This window comes from Rhinatrema bivittatum, chromosome 2 (assembly GCF_901001135.1).
Source record: "Rhinatrema bivittatum chromosome 2, aRhiBiv1.1, whole genome shotgun sequence".
Taxonomy (NCBI): Eukaryota; Metazoa; Chordata; class Amphibia; order Gymnophiona; family Rhinatrematidae; genus Rhinatrema; species Rhinatrema bivittatum.
Genome location: NC_042616.1, coordinates 21,825,335 through 21,849,440, shown reverse-complemented (window position 1 = coordinate 21,849,440; position 24,106 = coordinate 21,825,335). Strand labels below are relative to the sequence as shown.

At 48.8% G+C, this 24,106-nt stretch overlaps 1 protein-coding gene across 3 annotated transcripts in view; it reads right to left on the bottom strand.

Moving 5' to 3' along the window:
* LOC115083645 (oocyte zinc finger protein XlCOF6-like) overlaps positions 1 to 19,294 on the bottom strand; it is a 167,855-nt gene extending 148,561 nt beyond the window's left edge. For 2 of the 3 annotated variants that reach the window (XM_029587588.1, XM_029587589.1), the window contains exon 1: positions 19,160 to 19,294. In XM_029587588.1, coding sequence (XP_029443448.1) covers positions 19,160 to 19,199 — 40 coding nt within the window. In that variant the 5' untranslated portion in view covers positions 19,200 to 19,294. The remainder of the gene's footprint in view (positions 1 to 19,159) is intronic. The other variant, XR_003854375.1, reaches the window with a different exon arrangement.
* Positions 19,295 to 24,106: the final 4,812 nt, after the last annotated feature.

Genomic DNA, 24,106 nt, shown 5'->3' with positions numbered 1-24,106 from the left:
TTAATTTTGTATAAACTGTTTTATGTAAAGCCTGTTGCTAAAATTAATGTTGTCTGTAAACCGAGGTGATGTATCTTTATACGTACCGCGGTATATAATAATCTTGAAATAAATAAATAAATAAATAACTGATGTGCAACTTGGTCCGCATCTATCCCTTTCAATTCTTGTCGAGCCGCATCTAAATTATGTAGTGTATTGGAGTTTTTTTCCCTGTTTATGGTCTTTTTCCAAAGTAGATATCCTACTTAACACTTCCCGCCTTTGTAATTCTTTTTGCTTTTTATGGTAGGTGCCCAAGCTAATAAGTTTCCCCCGTATGGTAGCTTTCAACCCTTCCCATAACGACACTGGAGAAATCTCAGGCGAGCTATTAAGCGTTAAATACTCTTCAATCTGCCCTTGCAATTTAGGAAAATATAATTTATTTTTAATTAAGCTATCATTCAATTTCCAATAACGGACCCCAGATTCCCACTGTGGCATATCTACTTCCCACCATACTGGCGCATGGTCAGACCAGGTAATAGGTTCTATATCTGCATTCCGCGCATGATCACTCAGTTTTATCAATGAGAAAGTAATCAATACGTGAATACGTATCGTGGGGCCTAGAATAAAATGAGAAATTGTGGCTATGCGGGTACAGAAGTCTCCAAATATCAAGTAAGTGCCAATCGGATAATAAGCGTTTAAGAGAACGTCTATCACCCCGTGTCTGCCCCCCTTTCCCTGATGAGGTATCCTGATCAACCAGTGGTGCCATGTTGAAATCTCCCCCTATTACCAAATAACCACCCTCCAGATGAAGCAATTTTTGGTTGATCTCATCCAATACCATTCCCTGATTTTGATTGGGGCAATACACATTTACAAGTGTAAGTTTACAATTAAATATCTCCACCACGAGAGAGCGGTGACGTCACCCGCTGAGATGGCCGCCTGAGCTCCGTGCTCTCCCCTCCGCCACAAGCAATCTCCCCCCATCGCGGGAACAACCACCGGGAAATACCTCTCCAAATTCAGAGACTTTGAATCGCCAGCCTTTCGCGATGTCCACCCCGCGGAAAAAGCCCGATTTAAATAGATTTTCGTTCGCAGCGGCGGCTACGGCTGCGGCCCTGGCCGGCGAGGAAGGAAACAAGAAGGCGCCGGCGCGCGACTCCGCGGACACTCCGGAGGAGCCGGATGAGAAAGGCGACTTAGAGGTACCCACACGGCAAGAATTTCGGATTTGGTTCCAGGAGATAAGGGGAGATATGGCGCGCTACCGGGAGGAGCTTGGAGCCATGTTTGCAGGCGTCCAGAAGGAGGTTCGTGAGATAGGGCAAAGGGTGGATGAAGCGGAAGCGGGGCTGCAGGAGACGCAGATGGAGCTGGAAAGGGTCCAGGATGAACAGGGGAAACTAAGAGAAACGCAGGAGGAACTTCAGAGGCATGTAGAAGACCTGGAGAACAGAGCAAGGAGGGTAAACCTCCGGTTCCGTGGCATACCGGAAGGAGAGGAATACACAGACTGTGCATTAGCAGTGCAAAGCATATGTGCTCAATTGCTGGATCCAGAGGGCAAAACGGAGCGGCCCAGGGAGGTTGTGCTGGAGCGGGCCCACAGGATCTTTGGCACCCCCCGAAATAATTTGCCTAGAGACATTGTAGCATGTTTCCACAGCTTCTTGGTGAAAGAGCAAGTAGCACAAGCAGCCAGGGCAATGGGCGCCGTCACTTGGAAGGGTCACAAAATTGAAATTTTCCAGGATTTAGCCATCTCCACTATAAAGAAGAGGAGGGCCTTTCGGGATGTGATCCAAACCCTGAGAGCTCACAATATCAGATACAGATGGCTATTTCCCTTCGGATTACAGTTTGCTATCAGTGGCGTAACGTCCAGAGTCCACCAGGTCATGGAAGCAGAGGATATACTACGAGCAGCATGGCTACCTGATCCGCCCCAGAACGGGAACATGGAGAAGTCCGTGGACAGTAGCTTGCGCAGCGGACAACGACCTAGATGGCAGAGAGTGGACACGGGCAGAGGACGACTAAGCCGGAGATCGGGAGGCAATACTGACCTCGAAGCACCAGGATAAGACTCTAGGGGTCTGCTTATGAGATACCAGTATACTGGTCGGGTCCTTTGTGATATGCAGGCAAGGGGTTTTTTGTTACCAGGGAGGTCTGGGATGTTCAGTTCTGCAGTCCAGAAAGTGGACTTATATGTTGGTTAATGTTGAGATTACTTACCTGATAATCTCCTTTTCCTTAGTGTAGACAGATGGACTCAGTACAAATGGGATAGTATCCGCGTGCTAGCAGTTGGAGACGGATCTGACGTCAGCACGGGGTATATATATCCCCACAGGAAGCGTAGCAACTTAGTAATCTTCCTTGCAAAAGCTGTTATGGATGTGTGTACAGACGCTCAGTGAAAAGTGAAACAGGATTCCCCTGACCGATTGACAGTAGCTGGAGATCGCCAGCATTTCCAACCGGAAGGCGTTAACACCTGGTAGAGTGTACGCCCTTATGGAAACAGATGACATGGCTTACCTTGAATCGGTGAAACCCATGTACACAGGCAGCAGGGCGGGATGCTGAGTCCATCTGTCTACACTAAGGAAAAGTCACTATCTACCAATCATTACAATGTTTTACTTCTGGTTAAACTTTTTATCTTTCCTCTAACTCTAATCCCAGTTAGAATGACCCCCGTTTTATTGTAACTTTTTCTTCCATGCACTTGTTTTACTTTTTAATGTATACTCTTATGTTATTAGTTATTTACGTTATAATGTATTTCTCACCCCTTGCTTTATGTAAACCGACATGATACGAACTCCGTGAATGCCGGTATAGAAAAATACTAAATAAATAAATAAATAAATAAATAAAAAAAAGGAGATTATCAGGTAAGTAATCTCAACATTTCCTGGTGTGTAGCCAGATGGACTCAGTACAAATGGGATGTACAAAAGCTTTACTCCCAGCCTGGGCTGGAGGCTGCCTGAGGACCATGTAGTACCGCCCTCGCAAAAGCTGAGTCCTCCCTGGCCTGGACATCCAGACGGTAGAACCTGGAGAAGGTATGGAGGGAAGACCACGTCGCCGCTTTACAGATTTCTGCAGGCGACAGCATCCTGGATTCCGGCCAGGATGCCGCTTGTGCTCTGGTAGAATGAGCCTTGACTTGTAGGGGCGGAGACTTCCCAGCCTCCACGTAAGCTGCTCTGATAACTTCTTTAATCCAGCGGGCAATGGTGGGCCGCGAGGCCGCTTCACCTTGCTTCTTCCCGCTGTGCAGGACGAACAGATGGTACGTCTTTCTTACTTCTTTTTTGATTTAAACATTTTTTATTAAAGCAAAGGAGAACTGAGCAGCACCATAATACAGACCATATCATGTAAAACAAGAATAGCGGCATCAATACAGAAAGAGTAAAGTCAACATAAATTCCAATGCTTCAACAAGGAAAATTTTGTGAATGTTAATGTGAACAGTATCTTCCCCCCCTCCCCATCCCTCTTCCTCTCTTAACATAGAAAACAAGACATGAAAAGCATAAGAGCATAAGGTGGCATTGCTAGTGAAACATAATGACTGTGAGACATATCCTGGTGAGCTATGGGTACAAGTATACAAAGGAGCATGAACAGCCAGACGACAGAGATTTCAAGGCATGAAACGCCTAAAGTATAACACATAGAACCAGTAACCAATGATGATATTACTGATGGCCCTGATCCTGAGCTGTTATCCAGATCTGGTAAGGTCTCCAGGTCTTAAGGAATGCTGGCATGCGATCATGATGAAGCGCTGTAAGGCGGGCAAGCCGATAAATCCCATGAAGTATCTGTTGGGCCTCAGGTAGTCCCGGCGCCAAGGTGTCCCTCCAGCGACGCGCCAAGGTCAAGCGAGCAGCTATGAAAACCTGTTGCAAGAAACGTTGAGCATCTTTACTAATAGATTCCAACGGTAAACTTAGAAGAGCATGCCAGGGCTGTACTGGCAGAGGCAGAGATAAGATATTAGAAGTCCAGAGAATAATCTTCTGCCAGAACTCCGTGACCCGTGGACACTGCCACCATACATGGTAATAGGTGCCCTCCAGACCACATTCCCGCCAGCAATACTGTGATGTAGAAGGGAACACTCTGTGTAGTCTGTCCGGTGAGTAATGCCAACGGTAAAGCATCTTGTAGCAGTTCTCCTGGAGCCGAGCTGATATGGAACATTTATACGCAGTCAAAAAGATGAGGTCCCACTCAGTGTTGGAGAGCGTGTGCTCAAAGTCCGCAGCCCATACGGATTGTTGGCGAAATGGGACAGCTGTACGTCCAGCAAGGATCTGGTAGATTTTCGAAATTAGTCCAGTAAGTTGGTTGGCATGGGAACAATAGTTTTCAAAAAGCGTACTGGTTAGTCGCATAGTACCTGCCCTAAGTGCCCTTTTAACAATATGATACAATTTAGCATACAGAAGAAAATCAACAGAACTCATGGAATAACGAGAGCGCAACTCCTCCGGATTCATCAGCGCGCCCTGGTTCAATACATGCTCTAAACGGGTGATACCCGCTAATACCCATTGTGAGGTCACGCCCGTCAGGGAGGACTTAGGTAATAAAGCATTAGTAAAGATATGAGTAAGCACCGTAAAGGGTTCGGGGCCGACAAGCTTAGACTTCCATTGTGCCCATAGCTTAAGTGTGGTAGCTAAAGCGTAAGGGGTATAAGCGATACCCTGCCATGTATGTTTGGGTTGCCAGGGCAAAGCCGTTAGAGGCTGCGCACCGGAGAAGGTGCTCTCAAACAGCGTCCATTGTGGGGTCTTTACAGTTCTATGCAGTATAACAAGAGCTCTAAGTTGCGCTGCGTAATAATACCATTCCACATTCGGGACATTAAGCCCCCCTCTGATCTTTGGCAAATACAGTGTGCTGCGAGCAACCCTGGGTGGTCTTTTCCTCCAAATAAACCCAAAAATAAGGGCTTGCCATTTTCTAAGTATTGCGGGCGGTAGATAGAGAGGTATGGTAGTGAAGAAATAAAGAAACCTAGGGAGAATGTTCATTTTGATAATGGCAATACGTCCCATCCAAGAAAAGGTTTCTCTAGACCACTTCCCCAGATCCCTCTGTATGGTTTGTACGAGGGGCGTATAATTGAGATCAAAAAGCTGACTGGCATGACTCCCAATACGAATGCCCAGGTATTTTAACGCTTTAGGCGCCCATTTAAAAGGAAAGAGTGTTTTAAGGGACTCCACCTCTGCTCCTGGAAGATTAAGGTTTAAAATTTCAGATTTATCATAGTTTACCTTAAACCCCGAGACCTCGTGGAAGGCCTGCAGCTCGGAAGTGATCCCCTGTAAAGAAGTGAGTGGGTCAGTCAGAGTGAACATAATATCGTCTGCAAATAAGGAGATCTTAAAATGATAGGAATTCCGTGTTACTCCAACAATATTAATGGCCTCTCGAACGCGGGTGGTGAAGGGCTCTAAAAACAAAGCAAACATTAAGGGAGACAGCGGGCATCCCTGTCTGGTACCACGTCCGATCGGAAAAGCCTCTCCATATCTGCCATTTATTTTAACTCTGGCTGCCGGGCAATCGTATAGTTTACTTAACCAGTGAGTAAAGTAAAGGCCAAAACCCATACGCTTCAGCGTTGCAAAAAGAAAAGGCCAGTGAACTAAGTCAAACGCCTTCTCTGCATCAAGCGAGAGAAGCACCGTCGGCACTTGGGTATGATGTACATAATCAATAATGTTCACAATCCTGCGAACATTATCCGCTGCCAAACGGCCGGGAACAAATCCCACCTGATCACTATGGACCAAGCTGGGCAATACACAGTTCAACCGAGCCGCCAGTATGCGAGCCAAAATTTTTAAGTCTATATTTATCAGCGAGATTGGCCTATAGGAGCCACAAACGCTGGGGTCTCTGCCAGGCTTGGCAATAACGGAAATCCCCGCGGTATTAGCATCTCGAGAGAAGCTGCCCGTGGTCCGCAAGGAGTTAAACAGGTCAGTAAGGGGAGCCACCAAGGTAGTGGAGAACTTTTTATAGTAGCTGGCCGTAAAACCATCTATCCCTGGCGCTTTTCCGACCTTCAGGGTTTTAATCGCCTCCATCACTTCAAGTTGAGAGATAGGTTTATCCAACATCTCATAATGCACAGAAGATAAAGTTGGCAGTGTGACTGTATCCAAATAATGTTGTATGGCCTCCCCTGGTCTTTCTTACTTCTTGTGTCACTTCCAGATATCTGGGCAGCAATCTGCCGATGTCGAGATGGCGTAGTAAACGCCCTTCTTCAGATTTCTTCAAACCCGCCGTGGTAGGCAAGGATATGGTTTGGTTAAGATGAAACTGTGAAACCACCTTAGGTAGAAAGGAGGGAACCGTGCGAAGATGGATAGCCTCAGGAATGATTCTGAGAAAGGGATCATGGCAGGACAGTGCTTGTAGCTCTGAAACATGGCGTGCTGAACAGACAGCCAGCAAGAACACCATCTTCAATGTTAGAGAACAGAGAGACAGGCCCCGAAGGGGTCTGAAGGTAGACCCCGCGAGGAAATCCAAAACAAGGTTGAGGTTCCATAAGGGCACAGGCCACTTCAATGGCGGACGAATATGCTTGACTCCTTTCAGGAAGCGAGAAACATCTGGGTGCTTGGCAATGGTCTTGCCATCCCTCCTGGGACCGTAGCAAGACAGCGCAGCCACCTGAACCTTGATGGAGCTGAGGGAGAGACCCTTCTGAAGGCCCTCTTGCAGGAAATCCAACACAATAGGGATTGTAGTCGTATGTGGATTGGTGCCATGAATGTCGCACCATGCTTCAAATACTCTCCAGATCCGAACATAGGTGAGGGATGTGGAAAACTTGCGAGCTCGGAGGAGTGTATCAATCACGGGCTCCGAGTAACCTCTTTTCTTCAGTCTAGCCCTCTCAATGGCCAGACCGTAAGAGAGAATTGAGCTGGATCCTCGTGAAGGATGGGACCTTGACGTAGAAGGTCCCGGAGAGGAGGCAGGGGAAGAGGCTCCCCTGCCAGTAGTCTTCTTATGTCCGCGTACCAGGGTCTTCTTGGCCAGTCTGGTGCCACTAGACGAACTAGGCCCTGGTGTTTCCGGATCTTGTGGATGATGGCGCCCAGCAGAGGCCACGGAGGAAAGGCATAGAGCAGAGTCCCTGGAGGCCACGGCTGGACCAGGGCATCGATTCCGTGTGAGAACGGGTCGCGCCTGCGACTGAAGTATCTGGGTACTTGAGCATTGGACTTGTCCGCCAGTAAATCCATGTCCGGAATCCCCCAGTGATCCACAATCATCTGGAAGGCTGTGGGTGACAGCTGCCACTCTCCCGGATTTAGGCTCTCTCTGCTGAGGAAGTCTGCTGTGGTATTGTCCTTCCCGGCAATGTGGACGGCGGAGATGTCGTGAAGATTTGCCTCTGCCCAAGCCATCAGTGGGGCGATCTCCAGAGATACTTGTCGACTTCTGGTTCCGCCCTGACGGTTGATGCATGCCACCGTGGTGGCGTTGTCGGACATCACTCTGTCTGCTCTGTTCTTCAGTCTGTGAGCGAATCGAAGGCATGCCCGGGCCTCTAGACGGTTGATGTTCCACGCTGACTCCTCTCTGTTCCACCGCCCTTGTGCGGTGAGTTCGTCGCAGTGTGCTCCCCAGCCGCTCAGGCTGGCATCTGTGGTGAGCAAGGTCCACGTGGGTGAGGACATCTTCGACCCCCTGCTCATGTGGTTGGACTGCAACCACCACCGCAACTGGGTCCGCCCTCTGGCTGGCAGATGAAGGCGCGTGGAATAGTTCGGTAGCCGGGGGCTCCAGCGAGAGAGCAGGGCGTGTTGTAGAGGTCTCATATGGGCCCTCGCCCAAGGCACCACTTCCAGGGTGGATGCCATGAGACCAAGAACCTGCAGATAATCCCAGGCTGTGGGCCGACTGGCTCCCATCAGATACTGGATACGCTGCTGAAGTTTCAACTGTCTCTTGGTTGTGAGACTGACTGTGTCTGCCCGGGTGTTGAACTGTACTCCCAGGTATTCCAGTGACTGGGAAGGCTGTAAGCAGATCTTGCTGAGGTTGATTACCCAGCCCAAGCTTTCCAGAAGGGCGATCACTCTGTCGGTGGTCCGAAGGCTCTCCTCTCGAGATTTCGCCCTGATCAGCCAGTCGTCTAGGTAGGGATGGACCAGAATTCCTTCCCGCCTGAGTGCCGCCGCTACCACTACTACCACCTTGGTGAATGTCCGTGGTGACGTGGTCAACCCGAAGGGCAGAGCCCGAAACTGGAAGTGGCGTCCCAGAACCTTGAAGCGTAGGTAGCCCTGATGATCCAGATGGATCGGGATATGCAGGTATGCCTCTGACAGGTCTAATGCCGTGAGAAATTCTCCTGGCTGTACTGCGGCCTTGACGGAACGCAGAGTCTCCATGCAAAACCTCGGTACCCGTAAGTATCGATTGACCGACTTGAGGTCCAGCACGGGCCGAAAAGTACCCCCTTTCTTGGGTACCATGAAATAAATGGAATAGTGTCCAGAATTCACTTCCCAGGCAGGTACTGGGATGATGGCTTTCAAGGACAGGAGCCTCGCCGGGGTAGCTTCCAATGCTGCCTTCTTGTGTATGGGACATGAAGATTCCACAAACTTGTCCGGAGGGAGATGATGGAAGTCCAGATAATATCCCTCCCGGATAACGGCGAGGACCCACTGGTCCGACGTGATCTCGACCCATCTGGGGTAGAAGAGGGTTAACCTGCCCCCTATGGCTCCGTTCCCCAGATGAGTCGGCTGATTCTCATTGAGAGGCGCGGCCGGGACCCGAGCCCGGGCCCGCACCCCTCTTGCGCTGCTTGGTCTGAAAGGTCTGATTCCTGGCCTGAGGACGTGGTGCCTGTTAGCGACCCCTATAAGGAACAAAGCGCTGTGAACTCCTGCCCCTGGAGGGCCTTGGAAAGGCGCGCTGGCCCCTTCTGGACCAATCTTCCGGCAGTCTAGGCACTGGAGAGGCACCCCAAGTACTGGCCAATTTCTCAAGGTCGCTGCCAAATAGCAAAGAGCCCTTAAAGGGCAATCTGGTGAGGCGTGTCTTTGAAGGCGCATCAGCTGACCATCTCCGGATCCAGAGCTGCCTCCAGGCGGCTACGGAGGATGAAATCCCCTTAGCTGTTGTCCGGACCAGATCTGATGCAGCATCCGTGAGGAATGAAAGAGCTGACTCCATGTCAGCTGCTGGAGCGTTGTTCCTAACCTATGACAAACAGGCACGCGTCACCACTGTGCAGCAGGTCGCAATCCGCAAAGATAGAGCTGCCACCTCAAAGGTCTGTTTCAGAATGGCGTCCATTCGCCGGTCATGAGGCTCCTTGAGGGCCGTACCCCCTTCAACTGGAATGGTAGTGCGCTTGACCACAGCGCTAATCAAGGCGTCCACCTGAGGGCACGCCAGCAGCTCCTGGATAGCCGGTGCCAATGGGTACATGCCCGTCAGGGCCCGGCCCCCTTTGAAGGAAGCCGCCGGTGCCGCCCATTCTAAATCTATCAGTTGTTGTGCCGCTTGCAAGAATGGAAAATGGCGGGCTGTAGGACGAAGACCTTCCAGCAGGGGGTTCTGCGCAGAAGGTACCGAAGCGCTGGGACCTGTAATATCTAACTCCGCCAGACACTGAGACACCAGGTCGGAGAGATCCTCCTTAGGGAAGAACCGCCTCATGGTTCTATATGGCTCAATCCCTGGGGGAAGGTCCCCCTCGTCCGGGAGTTCGGACTCGTCCGGTGAAACCTCCTGGTCTGATTGATCTGGACTGTCCAGCGGCGGGAGGTCCCGCTCACGATAAGGATGTGAGGGTCCAGGAACAGGATCCATAGGAGCAGCAGCCGCCGCAGTCGCAGCCACTGCAGGAACCGCAGCAACCGCAGGAACAACAGGAACAGCAGGGCCTGGACGGGAAGCCGTTTGCATCTGTACAAAGGCATGAATCCCCTTAAAGAGATCCACCCAGGAAATGGAAGCAGCCTCTAATCGCCGGGGTACAAGATCCCCCGGGATTCCCGATTGGTCGAGACTGCCCGCTAAATCCGGGGTAGTCCCTGGGGAACTGTCAGCAAATCGTGGCTGAGACCGGTCCTGGCCCGAGGGTCCCACGGCCTCCTCACATTGGGCACATAGGGAGTCTGGCTCTTCACTGTGCGTGGCTCTAAGCTGGCAGGCAGAGCAGAGGCCAAGGGCTTTAATGCCTGAGGCAGGCGGCTCCGCCACTGAAGACACTGCGGCGTTCTGATCCATGGAAAAATGCGCTGAATGCTTAAAGAACAATATGCGGCAGCAATAAGCGCCTAATACAACAGGCGCACAAAAATAACAATATGCGGCAGCAATATGCGCTTAATACAACAGGCGCACAAAAATAACAATATGCGGCAGCAATATGCGCTTAATACAACAGGCGCACAATAATAATAATATGCGGCAGCAATATGCGCTTAATACAACAGGCGCACAATAATAATAATATGCAGCAGCAATATGCGCTGAATACAACAGGCGCACAATAGCAATAATATGCGGCAGCAATATGTGCTATAGGTGCTCAGCAATAGGCGGCCATGAAAACAGCTCAATTGTATGCAATATGCACTCAGCAATATGCAGTTAGCAATACACGCACTATGGCGGTCAATAGGCTCTCAGCAATAAGCGGTCAGTAATACACGCTCAATGGCATTCAATAGGCTCACAGCAGTAAGTGGTTAGCAATACCCGCTGAATGGCATTCAATAGGCTCTCAGTAATATGCGGTTAGCAATACACGCTCAGTGGCATTCAATATGATGTCATCAACAGGCGGTTAGCAATACACTCTCAGTGGCATATGCTCACAGCAATAAGGCAATATACGCACAAGGAGGGATAGAGCCGCGCCTATTACGGGCGCTCAATACCTGAACAAGGCCCACAAAATGGCGTCCTCCACGGCGTGCCGCCTACAGGCCACACCACCGATCCTCTGCTCCTCGGAGACCAGAAATAAGAGATGTACACCTTACCTGATCCTCGGCGCTTCCCGGCTGGAACCCGGGTGGTCTCCGGCTGCGGGGGGAGAGGGCAAATACCTTCACCGCCGCGTTTGAGGATATGCACCCGCTGCCTCATCCACGCCGGGACCGAGGCGCCTCGAAAGCCTCACCCGAACCTCGCCCGGGGGCTGTGTCCCTGCCGCAATTCGGCCACCGGACTTAAACCTCCGGGGGACCACGGAAATCACCCCGGGAAGCTCAACTGGGGGAGGGACCCCCTGGGTATCACCGCAGGAGCGCGGGGCTCGATGTCGTAGAAGTTTTAGTAAGTAGAAAAAGAAAAGAAAAAGTAGATTTGGAAAACACGCTTAGCAAGCATGCAGGCTCTCCAAACTGCTTTGGAGACGGAAATTACTAAGTTGCTACGCTTCCTGTGGGGATATATATACCCCGTGCTGACGTCAGATCAGTCTCCAACTGCTAGCACGCGGATACTATCCCATTTGTACTGAGTCCATCTGGCTACACGCCAGGAAATGGTTGTTATAAGTAAAGCTATCAGCAATGTTGAGGTGGGAGCTGTTATGCTCCCTCAATACTGGGGGGAGAAACTCAGGATTACAGGTGGTAAGACAGGGTGGAGGGGATTCAGGTCCGGGGAGGCGGGAAACGTCAGCGCTCTCAGGGATATGAACCACGAGGTGGAGAGTGGTTGGCAGGAGGGCAAGGTGGGGGGAGGGAGGGGGGGAGTGGCTATGCGGAAGGGTCTTGTTCTATATTGTAGCTGGCATGCTTATGGTTACGTGCCCATGGTTAAAATGACATATATGAGAAGGGGGGCCATCCAGAGAGCGGTCGCACAGCTTTATTTAATGTGTCTATGGGGATCTTAAATATCGCCTCACTGAATGTGAAAGGCCTTAATACTTATCATAAACGTCAGCTTTTGCTAAAGGATATGGCCCTACTAAAGGCGGACATTATCTTTAGTCAAGAAACTCATGTTCGGAAACGCTATGAGCGATTGCTCCCCACTAAAGGGTATCCCCAGGTGTTTCATGCCGCAGCGACAGCACAACACAAATACACTGGGGTGGGGAATTCTCTTCGCCACATCTATGGTAGTGGATATTATTTCAGTGATCAGAGATGTGGAGGGACGATATATACTAGTGAAAGCTAAAATCAACGAAGTGCTGTTTACTTTATTGAATGTCTATGCTCCGAATACGGATCAGTCCTCATTCTTTAATAAACTATCTACAGTTCTAAGTGAATGGGCAGACGGGCATCTCATAGTGGGTGGTGATTTTAACTTTACCCGCTACCCTTATCTAGACAATACGGGAGGGGGAGGAGTAGGGAGTAAGACTACCAGGCAAGCTTTAAAAAACTTGATAGCTGACAGGGGGTTAAGTAGATGTCTGGCGGCTTCGTAATCCTACGTCCCGCAATTATACTTTCTTTTCAGCCCCGCATAAGTCTTACTCCCAGATTGACTACTTTCTGGTCGATAGGGATATGGTGGGCTTAATCAGAGATGCGGATATAGGTCTAATCTCCTGGTCGGATCATGCCCCTATTTGGATTAAGCTCTTCCTAAGAAGTCCACAAGCGGGTGTAAAATTTTGGAGGCTGAACGACAGTTTATTGGATGATAAGTCATTTGTGAATACGATAAAGGATAAGCTAGTTCAATATTTAGAAATCAATGATAATGGGGAAGTTTCACCTGGTGTATTATGGGACAGTATGAAGGCGTATGTGAGGGGCCTTTCTATTGCCAGGGCTGCGTACGTGAAAAAGGTGAGGGAGAAGGAACGATGCTCGTTAATGGATAAGATAGCCTGGCTGGAGCTGCAACAAATGTACCCTCGATCCAGGTCTATTGGGGAAATTGGCGGAGGCTAGAGGGGCGCTACAGGCCCTGGATAAGGATCAGATAGCTTTTCAGCTACAGCAATTGAAGCAGCAACATTATGAATGGGGAAACAAAGCGGGGCGGCAATTGGCTAGGAAGCTAAAAGAAAGAGAATCAGAGAGTCGCAATCCAATATTATCAAGATAAAGGGGCCCCAAGGTCAATATGTATATTCGCAGCAGGAAATAGGGCATTGTTTTAATCAATTCTACCGCACACTATATGATTCAGAGCAGTTGAGTACCCCGCAGGAGATTGAGCAGTATCTTAGGGACGTAGCGCTTCCTGTTCTGTCAGCAGACCATAGAACCCAGCTCAATGAAGAGCTTAGAGAGGGAGAAATATCTCTAATCATTAAAGATCTTAAATTGGGGAAAGCCCCCGGTTTGGATGGGCTTACAGGGAAATTTTTCAAATGACACCTACCTTAGTGTCCATGTATAATGCATTACGTGGAGATGGGAAGCTTTCCACGGAGTCCAATACTGCGGGCATTACGATACTGGCTAAGCCAGGTAGGGATCACACTCTTTGTGGTTCTTACCGACGTATATCATTGATTAATATAGATATGAAGATACTGGCGAGAGCCTTGGCTATCAGGCTTGGGAGGTTAGCTCCCGGGCTGGTTCATAATGATCAGTCAGGCTTTATACCAGGGAGGCTGGCGTCGGACAATGTTCGCCGGGTGGTGGAATTGATGTGGTGGGCCCAAACTAAAAGCATTCCTGCAGTTCTGTTAGCCATTGACGCCAAAAAGGCGTTTGATCGCGTACACTGGCCCTATCTATTTAAAGTTATGGAGGTTATGGGCCTGGGGGAGTATTTTATCACATGGATTGGCAAATTATATGGGAATCCACACGCCAGAATTAAAATCAATGGGGCTTATTCGGACCCCTTTGCAGTGAACAGGGGCACGCGGCAGGGGTGCCCTTTATCTCCATTATTGTTTGCCCTCTCGTTAGAGCCCTTTGCGGAGAGAATTCGAGGTCATCCAGATATTCAGGGTATCCCCATTAATGATGTGTCATATAAATTATCACTCTTCGCTGATGATTTGTTATTTACAGTCGCCCAACCGGAGGTCTCTTTACAGCCATTGTTGGAGGAAATGCATACATTTGGCAGGTTGTCTGGTTTTAAAGTTAACGCTGACAAATCTGAATTGTTAAATGTTTCGATGCCTCATGACTAATACGCAGCGCTGGGGAGCACGTTGCCTTTCCGACTGGCTAGAGAGGCAATAAAATACTTGGGAGTCAAAATTGGGACGCACCTGGCTGATTTATATAGTTTAAACTATGATGCCTTAATGCTCCGCATACAACAAGACCTTGCCAGATGGGACAGGAGTGTCCCCTGGTCCTTCTATTGTCAGCGAGTAAATAACCGATTTACATTAACTTGGTCAAGTCCTTTCATGATTTTGTAGACCTCTATCACATACCCCCTAAGTTGTCTCTTCTCCAAATTGAACAACCCTAACTTCTTTATGTTAGGAATTGCTAGGAGATGGCTTCCACTTTCCAGGGGATTGTGTGTTCCTGGAAAACAGCTTGACCCCAGAGGAACTCTGAAGAGGTGCAGAGGCAGGCGAGGCATGCCCGAGCATGGGCTGGACAGGAGCGAGGCTGAAGTGAAGACAGACGATGGAATCCAGAGCAGGGACGAGGCTGGAGCGAAGACAAGGATGACTGAAGGTACTGACCCTCCACCAGACCTGCACACTTCAGGAAGACCCACAACGCAATGGTGGTCTTTTGAACAGTCCTCCGACTGTTCCAAGCCCTTTCGGTCCTGCCGCTGGGTAACAGCAAGAAGCGGCAGGCCAGATGGAGGCCAGTGACAAACGAAGACCGGAACATAGAGATTCAGTCAGTCAAAGACTGAGGCGAAGACGTGGGTACTTGGACGAGGACTCAGGAACGAGGACACTTGGACGAAGACAAGGAGCAAGGCTCTGAAAACACGGAGTAAGGAGTGAGGTTCTGAAGACAGAGTCAGGATCAAGAGCTGGGTTCAGACTGCGAAGCAGCGCGCCCTACACAGCCCACCCACGGGCCTGGTCACGGACCACACTGGAACAAACGTAGACTCTAGACGAGATAGTGGAATAACTGAGAAGAGCATGTTGCAGAAACTGTACAGGCCTGCACCGAGGCACACCCTACACAGCCGCCAGTGGCTGGTCGCAGACCACGCTGGTACGGTACAGGTTCTGGCAGAGTCTTTAGCATGGACGGAGCAGGCACAAGGAACTCTGTAGACCAGGTACAAGGATTCAAGTGGAAGTCTCCCGGAGGCTTGTGCTGCAGTAGTGAGGAAGGCAATGTGCCACGAGGCACCCTACTCAGCCTGCCCATGGGGCTGGTGGCAGACCACAGCTGGTGATCGTTACAGCACACTGGGCCGACCATTTCAATGTATTATTCACTCTGACACCTAGATCTCTTTCCTGTGTGGTAACTCCTAAGGTAAAACCTAACATTGTGTAATTACAGGAAGGGTTATTTTTCCCTACATGCATCACTTTGCACTTGTCCATGTTAAATTTCATCTGCCATTTGGAAGCGCAATCTTCCAGTCTCGCAAGGTCCTCTGCAATTCATCACAATCCACTTGTGATTTAACTACTCTGCATAATTTTGTGTCATCCACAAATTTGATCACCTCACCCGTCATACCCCTTTCCAGATCATTTATAAATATGTTAAAAAGCACTGGTCCAAGTACAGATCCCCGAGACACTCCACTGTTTACCTTTTTCCACTGTGAAAACTGACCATTTAATCCTACTCTCTGTTTCCTGTATTTTAACCAACTTGCAATCCACAAAAGGATATCGCCTCCTATCCCATGACTTTAGTTTTCTTAGAAGCTTCTCATGCAGGACATTGTCGAACGCCTTCTGGAAATCCAAATACACCACATCTACCGGTTCACCTTTGTCCACAAGTTTATTCACCCCTTTCCACAGTTGCCGCCATCAAACTGAGCACCTGTAGATAGGTCCACATTGTCGGGAATATAGTGCTCACCCAGTGATGCACCTGTGACATCAATTTCTGAATCAAAACTTCTGGCAGGAAAACTTTGTCTTGCATCGTGTCAAACCAAACACCCAGATACTCCAATGGCTGAAGACTGCTCTTGGCCAGGTTCACCACCCAACCGAGCTACCGTAACAAGGAGAAAACCTTGCGGGTCACCAAGTGGCTCTCTTCCAGAGACCTGGCTCGAATCAGCTGGTCATCCAAATACAGGTGTACCAGGATCCCATCTCTACTCGTCGCTGCCGCTACTACCACCATAACCTTGGAAAACATCCAGAGGGTAGTGGCTAGTGAAAAAGGCAACGCCCAAAACTGATAACAGCGTCCCAACACTGCAAAATGCAGAAAATGCTGGTTCTCTTCAAATGGATGGGAATATGAAAGTAGGCCTCGGACAGATCCAAGGAGTTCAGAAATTCCCCCGACTGCACAGGTATTATCACTGAGCATCACGTTTCCATGCAAAAATGAGTTACCCTCAAATGACTATTGATACTTTTGAGATCCAGGATGGAAGGAACGGAGCCCGCCTTCTTAGGCACAACAATATAAATGGAATATCGCCCCATACTTTCTTCAGATGTAGGCACTGGAACGACAGCCCTCAGCCGAAGGAGCCTTAGAAGCTTAGATTCCACTGCCTGCTTCCTCTGTGGGGAGTGGTAGGGAGACACCATGAATACTGCGAAATTCCAGTGTATATCCTTCTCGTCTCACCTCCAGGACCTACTGATCCGATCTGATCTCGACCCACCTCTGAGAAAAGAGAGAGAGGCATCCCTCTGTCTTTCTTCCTGAAGATAAGTTAGCAAACCATCATTGGGAAGCTCTGGAGGATGCGCCACCCGAGCCCACTCCTCTCTTGGGCTGTCTAGGATGAAAGGACTGAGATCTACCGAAAGGCTGAGTACTCTGACAATGCTTGGAGACGACCCCTCATACCAGAGACATTGCAACTTGTCCTCCAGCAAAAGAGGGACTGGAGATTCACCCCACTTACTGGCCAATTTCTCCAACTCCCTCCCAAAGAAGAGCGAGCCTCTAACAGGCATTTTCGTAAGGTTAGCTTTGGGGGCTGCATCTGCTGACCAATTTCGCAAAAATACTTGATGCCTGGCCACCACCACTGGACCTACTCCTCTGGCCGAGGTATGGACCAATTCACAGCCCGCATCTGCTAAAAAGGTGTCAGCGACTTCCATAACCGCTCTGGAAGTCACTCCAGAATCATCAACTTCCTGAGAGAGGAGCAGACAAGATCGTGCCACCAGGGCGCAACAGGAAGCGATCTGTAAAGTCATCACCATTGCTTCTGCTTCAAAGGCTTGCTTAAGGATAGCCTCAATCCCCCTATCATGCTCAACCCTCAAGGCCACTCTTCCCTCCACAGAGATAATAGTCCGATTAGAGATGGCACAACCCAGTGCATCCACGTTGGGAAAATAAATGCTCTCTCACCGCTGGATCCAGGAGATACAAATGTACCAATGTACGACACCCTTTAAAGTTTACCTCTGGGGCGCCCCATTCAAGATCAATCATAGAAACATAGAAATGAGGGCAGAAAAGGACCAAATGGTTCATCCAGACTGTCCAGCAAGCTTATGGTAGCACCAGCCGCGCCATACAGGTTTCCCCCATAAAGGTATCATCAGGGGGTGGCAACTAAAATGGCATACAAGTTACCCCCATACTTAGTTTCCCAAACTGCTAAACACAGGGCCCTCTTTAGTTGCTGTCTGATTTCAATTCCCTGTTATCTCTTGCCGTTGAAGCAGAGAGCAATGTTGGAGTTACATCACAAGTTTAAGGCTTATCGGTTAAGGGTAGTAACAGCCACATCAGCAAGTTACCCCCAGGCTTGTTTTCCCACACCGTAAAAGTAATGTCCTTGTTGGTTGCTGTCCCCTTTTACTTCCCACAGATAAAACAAAACTTTGGGTTCACGGTGATTCACAGGCACATGCATACGTCTTCTGCCAGATCCCAAGTTTCCCTGCTGCAATGGAATAAGAACAGTACAAGTTTCCACAGTTTTACAGCCTCAAAAGGTCACAGGTTGTTGCAAAACTGTTACAAGGGTCAGGCCTTGTCTCTACATTTCCCTCTTGAGGAATTCCAGAATTAGGAATTCCTCACTATTAGGGAAAAATGAAAGAGCAATGGGTGCACTGGTAGGCAGGGCTCTTCAGCAGTGATTATAGATTATTCAGTGGAGATCCAGGAAACCCCCCCCCCCACCACCACTTTTCTTCTCCTGGTGCTGCTGGTTTTTCTCCCTTGCTACCTGCTCCATTGATGGCGCCGTGGCTGCAGTGATTGTCCCCATGCCGTGAGTGTCCTTGCCCCTCCTTCCGCTCCGGGTGATGTCATTATATCACGCATGTGCAGATGAGATGTAATGTTTCCTGAAGCCCTAGTAATCTTATAATATATTGAGAAAATAAAATAGGTTTCCCAATCTTACTTGTGTCTGTAGAAATTATTTTCCTTTTACTGGTTGAGGAAAAGGGACCTCAGGTATCAGCACAGGGAGGAGATCTCAGGGATGGGAGGGAGAGGGAAAGAATATGAGAAGACCAGGGATGGGGTGAGAATAAGGAGAGAGGATTAAGGACAGGAGATTAGAAAGTTTGAAAAAGAGGGGGAGATTTGGAAATCTAGGATGGGGGAAGAGGAGGAAGGAGAATGGAGGAGGATGGAGTAAGAGGGATTTCAGAGACGAGGATCTGGGATCAGGAGGAGGGGAGAGGTAGGAAGGAGAGAAGAGGAGGTTCCATTACCTGCAGACAGAATCTGAGATCCAGGGAGGGAGATCCAAATTGCTATTGCTGTAGTGGGGAGTGGGAGAGTGGCCCAGAAAAGGAGGAGGAGATACTCCATGCCGGAGGAGACGGAGGGCTCTGGGGATACACCGGGCTGCTTCATTCTTACAGCATCAGTGATAAGCTGCCAATTTCTTATCAGGGGGTTCACCCCAGCTCTGTCTGCCTCAATCTCGCCCTTCCTGTTCCCTACACAAGAGAGGGGGGAAATCCAGAGCTGTGTGCACATTTATTGTGTAGCTTTCACCCAATGATGTTTAGTAAAATATTCTCTGTGTATACTAGAAATGCAGATAATGCAATCCTTACCTAGACCTAGAGAGCTCAGGGACTCATAATTCTCCTTCATCACCTCCCTGTAAAGCTCCTTCTGCTCTTCATTTAAATACCCCCACTCGTCCTGGGAGAAAGAGACAGAGATGTCCTCAAACGTCACCGGCACCTGAAACACAAACCAGAAACACTCAGGGACACGTGGAGGGGCTCAGCTGGCTTTAATCCCATAACATTTTATCATGGAAGAGGGGACACCAGGACCCCTCATCCCCAGGAACTGCCAGACTTGTTCCCCTGGACTCAGTTTCCTTTCTGGGCCTCAGGGTTTACAAGTCTAATCCCAGAGATCCAGAATATCAATCGTGTCTGCCTGGATAAATCTGAATAATAAAACCCAAGATCTAACAGAGCATTATCCAGAACATCAGGAACATCTGATTCTCTCACATCAGGAGAGCTCTCATCCTCCTGGATTGCTCAGCTCCTAACTTTGGGTCATCTTTGATGCCTCTCCCTCCTTCTACATATCCAAAACATTGCTAACGTGAGTCAGTTCCTCCTCTATAAACCTGCTAAAATCTATCCCTTCCCTCTGAGCCTGCCACCAAAACACTCCTCCCCCCTCTTATCACCTCATAAGAACATGCCATACTGGGTCAGACCAAGGGTCCATCAAGCCCAGCATCCTGTTTCCGACAGTGGCCAATCCAGGCCATAAGAACCTGGCAAGTACCCAAAAACTAAGTCTATTCCATGTTACTGTTGCTAGTAATAGCAGTGGCTATTTTCTAAGTCAACTTAATTAATAGCAGGTAATGGACTTCTCCTCCAAGAACTTATCCAATCCTTTTTTAAACACACTGCACTAATCACATCCTCTGGCAACAAATTCCAGAGTTTAATTGTGCGTTGAGTGACAAAGAACTTTCTCCGATTAGTTTTAAATGTGCTACATGCTAACTTCATGGAATGCCCCCTAGTCCTCCTATTATCTGAAAGAGTAAATAACCGATTCACATCTACCCGTTCTAGACCTCTCATGATTTTAAACACCTCTATCATATCCCCCCTCAGCCGTCTCTTCTCCAAGCTGAACAGCCCTAACCTCTTCAGTCTTTCCTCATAGGGGAGCTGTTCCATCCCCTTTATCATTTTGGTCACCCTTCTCTTTACCTTCTCCATCGCAATTATATCTTTTTTGAGATGCGGCGACCAGAATTGTACACAGTATTCAAGGTGCGGTCTCACCATGGAGTGATACTGAGGCATTATGACATTTTCTGTTTTATTCACCATTCCCTTCCTAATAATTCCCAACATTGTTTGCTTTTTTGACTGCCGCAGCACACTGAACCAACAATTTCAATGAGTTATCCACTATGACACCAAGATCTCTTTCTTGGGTGGTAGCACCTAATATTGAACCTAACATTCGGGCCGATACAGTAAAGTCCTTGGGAGAAACGGGCAAAAGGAGGTGGGACCTCCGACTTAATATCGCCAGTTTTTACTGCTTTTCTGTGCACTTTCCCGGTGCCCGAATAAATTAGCGCCTACCTTTGTTTTCTGAATCGCGCGGGAATAACTAATAGGGCCATCAACATGCATTTGCGGGAGCTATTAGGTTCGGGGCATTGGACACGCGTTTTCGGCCCCTTACTGAATAAGGGGTAAGAGAAACTGCACGTCCAATGGCGGGTTAACAGTGCGCTCCTGTACTGTATCGGCCCGATTGTGTCTTCTGTAACTTGCTCTTTGCTAGCCTGCCGACTCGTTTTTCTCCACTGCAATCTCTTCAACATTCAGCTGCATGACTTCTCTTTCTTTAACCTCGCTATGATCATCTAACCCCTCTTCTCAGGTCACTACATTGGCTCTCTGTCCTCTTCCACCTACAGTTCAAGCTTCTCTCCCTACCCTACAAATGCATTCACTCTGCAGATCATCTTCTTTCTTTTCCTTCCTCGTCAACGCCATTCATCAGGCAAGTTGCCTTATCTGTGTCTTTCTCCACCACTGCTACTTTTCATTTCTGTGCTTTCCAACCTGCTTTGCCGAGTGCCTGGAAGAGACTTCCTGAGTCCATGTGTTTTGCTCCCTCTCGGGCCATATTCAAATCCAGTTTAAAAAAATCTCCTTCTTGGGGGCGGATCCAAGATGGCCACTTGATTGACTCGCTCGGCTTTGGATTCCTTGGGCGTGTTTACTTTGAGTCTCTTTTCTTGCTGCATTTACCTGCGATGGGGAGAAAACGCAAACCAAGGACTGAACCTCACCCTGCGGTTACTCCTACGTTGCCTTTCTCCGGCCCGATGGACGCCCATGTGGTGCGCAGCGACATGAGGTCAGGGCTTCAGCTGCTGGAGAGAGGGGGAGGAGAATTCAAGCTCCCCTCTCTCCCTGGCTCAATATCTCCACGCCGCCCCAGTGGGGGAACGCCGCTGGATGACCCTGCCGCGATGAGAGGTGCCCTGGAAACAAAGAAAACACCGCCAGACCAAAGTGCCAGAGGGCGGGGCTCTGCAGGGTTCGCCAGGGCAGACGCAGCAGCAGGGAGCCCAGAATTATCACCAGGGCAAACCGGTGTGGGAAGAGAGGCGTTTCTGGAGGAGCCTGCTGGTGCTGTCGGAGAATCTCCCGTGTTGAGAATACCTACCATGGTAAGACCTGCAGTTTTCTCTCTTGAGACAACATGGGAAAGCATAGAAATTCTCATCTCCACTATTCTGCAGCAGTTACTTCCATTAAATACTAAAATTAAAGAGGTGGAAGATAAAATAAAAGTGTTGTCTAATACAGCTGTAGAACTGGAAAAACAAGTGTCTGTTATCAGAACTCAAGTTAATGGAATCCAGCAGGTTTAGTCAGCAATGACTGGAGAAAGAAACAACCTGCCTTCGAAAACCGAAAATTTGGTCAAAAATAGAATTTTGAGATGTATACATTTTCCTCAAATACCAATAATTTCCCCTAAGGAGTTGTTCCGGAGATTTCTTATGGAAACGCTTCAGGTTACTGAAAATTTAATTCCACCAATCTCAAAAATTTTCTTTTTGTCAAAGTTTAAAAAAAAAAGGGAGGAACAAAGCGAAGGAATAACAACCTTGATACCAGTTCGAGAGCAAAACCCAGATATTTCTGCCCTTTTGGAGACTTTGGATACTGAAGTGCCAGTTCCTGCAACGTTGATGGTGACTTTAGCCCTTGAACCGGATAAAGACTGGTTAATGAGACTGTGCTTTAGGGATAGAAAGGATTGTTTCTTGGGATGTAAAGTCAGAGCATTCCCAGATGTTGTTGCACCCGGCCGCACCCTCTCTGTCTCACCTTTTTCTCCGCTCTCTCTTCTCCTCTGGGAAAGATGGCTACCTCCGCTTCACTACGCCTACCCCTCCGGCACCCCCGGACCGGCATGGGCGATTGCGTTTGTCATGTTCTCCCTGAGGCCTCCTAGGGTGCGCGCGCTGCCCCTTCCTTTGAAGACGTCATGGAGGGAACCTCGGGGGCGTCCCCACCGCATGACGTCACTACCTCCGGGTACTTAGCTTCCGAGTTCCCACACTGCTACGAGTTAGCAAGGATTCCGGTCCAGCTATTGCTTCCTCCGTGGAAACGCTCTTTCAGCGTACCTACTCTTACAAACTCTCCGGGGTTACTTTTGCTTCAGGATGCTCTGGGTACCCGCTCCTCGCGGGCCTTCCGCTCCTGCCTACCCTTCGGGGTTATCTCGCTTCAAGAAGACTCTTGGAACACCCGCTCAACAGGGGTTCTACTCTCTTCTGTTTCTCTCCAGGTACCCGCTCAGAAGGACGACCAGGTACTCGCTCCTCGAAGGCCTTACCCGCTCCCGTCTACCTTCCTGGTACCTGCGCTAGGAATGCCAGCACTGGCGTTGGCCTGCCTCGCTACCTTCTATTTGTGGAAGCTTCATCCTCGGCAGCATTACTGGCCTTGAGTACCTCTACCTTCAGTCTCTCTACTTGTCTCATCACCACAGATTCTCGGCGTACTCCGCTCTGCGGATCACTACCGGACCACCCTCCATTACCAGCATCGGGGAGACCTACCCTGCACCTCCGCAGGGCACAGCCTGAACTACATCTTCTGAGACTACGCTGTGGCCAGGGGGAGAACTGCCATTCTCCACAAACCATTCTACTGCTGTACAATAAAGCTTCTCATCACTTGTGTTGCTTATTAGAGAGCCTAGCCTATTGCTGTGTTTTCCCACAGGGCCCCTCCCCATGGGAGGAGTCATCGACACAGGAACCAGGAATCCACAAACATGCCACAAAAACAATAGATGTCTCACGTGAGCCTCAAAAAAGGAGGAAGGTGCATGGTAAAATATAACAATAACACGGATGTATTTTTTGACCCACCACAATTAACACAATTCTTAATAGAGAAATCTCCTGTGATACCAGTAGTGTCCAGTCCAAATACACGACTCCCCCATAGATGGAACAGGCCGCTGTTGTTCTATTGAGGAATTTTTTTTAAAAACATTTTTTCCTTAGGTTGGTAAAGTTTCACACACACCCCCCCCCCTTATATGAGGACTTTATATTAGAGAATGGAATAAGGAATTGATTGGAGAATTACTTGTGAGAAACTGTGTCCTATTCTCTGTATTTCTGTATGAAGGTGAATCTTGTAAATTTTGAAAATGTATAAATTAAAAATAAAAATTAAAAAACTTGGCTTCTTGATGCTGTTTTTGAATCCTAAGTTCTCTCTAAGATACTTCAATATTCCTGTTTGTTGTGCATGTTTGCCTTGATTAGACTGTAAGCTCCCTGGAGCAGGGACCATCTCCTGTGTGTGTCTATCAGTGCTGTGTATACCTTGTAGTGCTTTAAAACATCATAAATAGTAGCAGTAGTGCTAAATCCTAACATATAGTTAGACATTTCAATGTCTGATTGCACATCACTTTGAGATGTTTTTTTCAAATTAGGAGACGATCAAAATACAAAT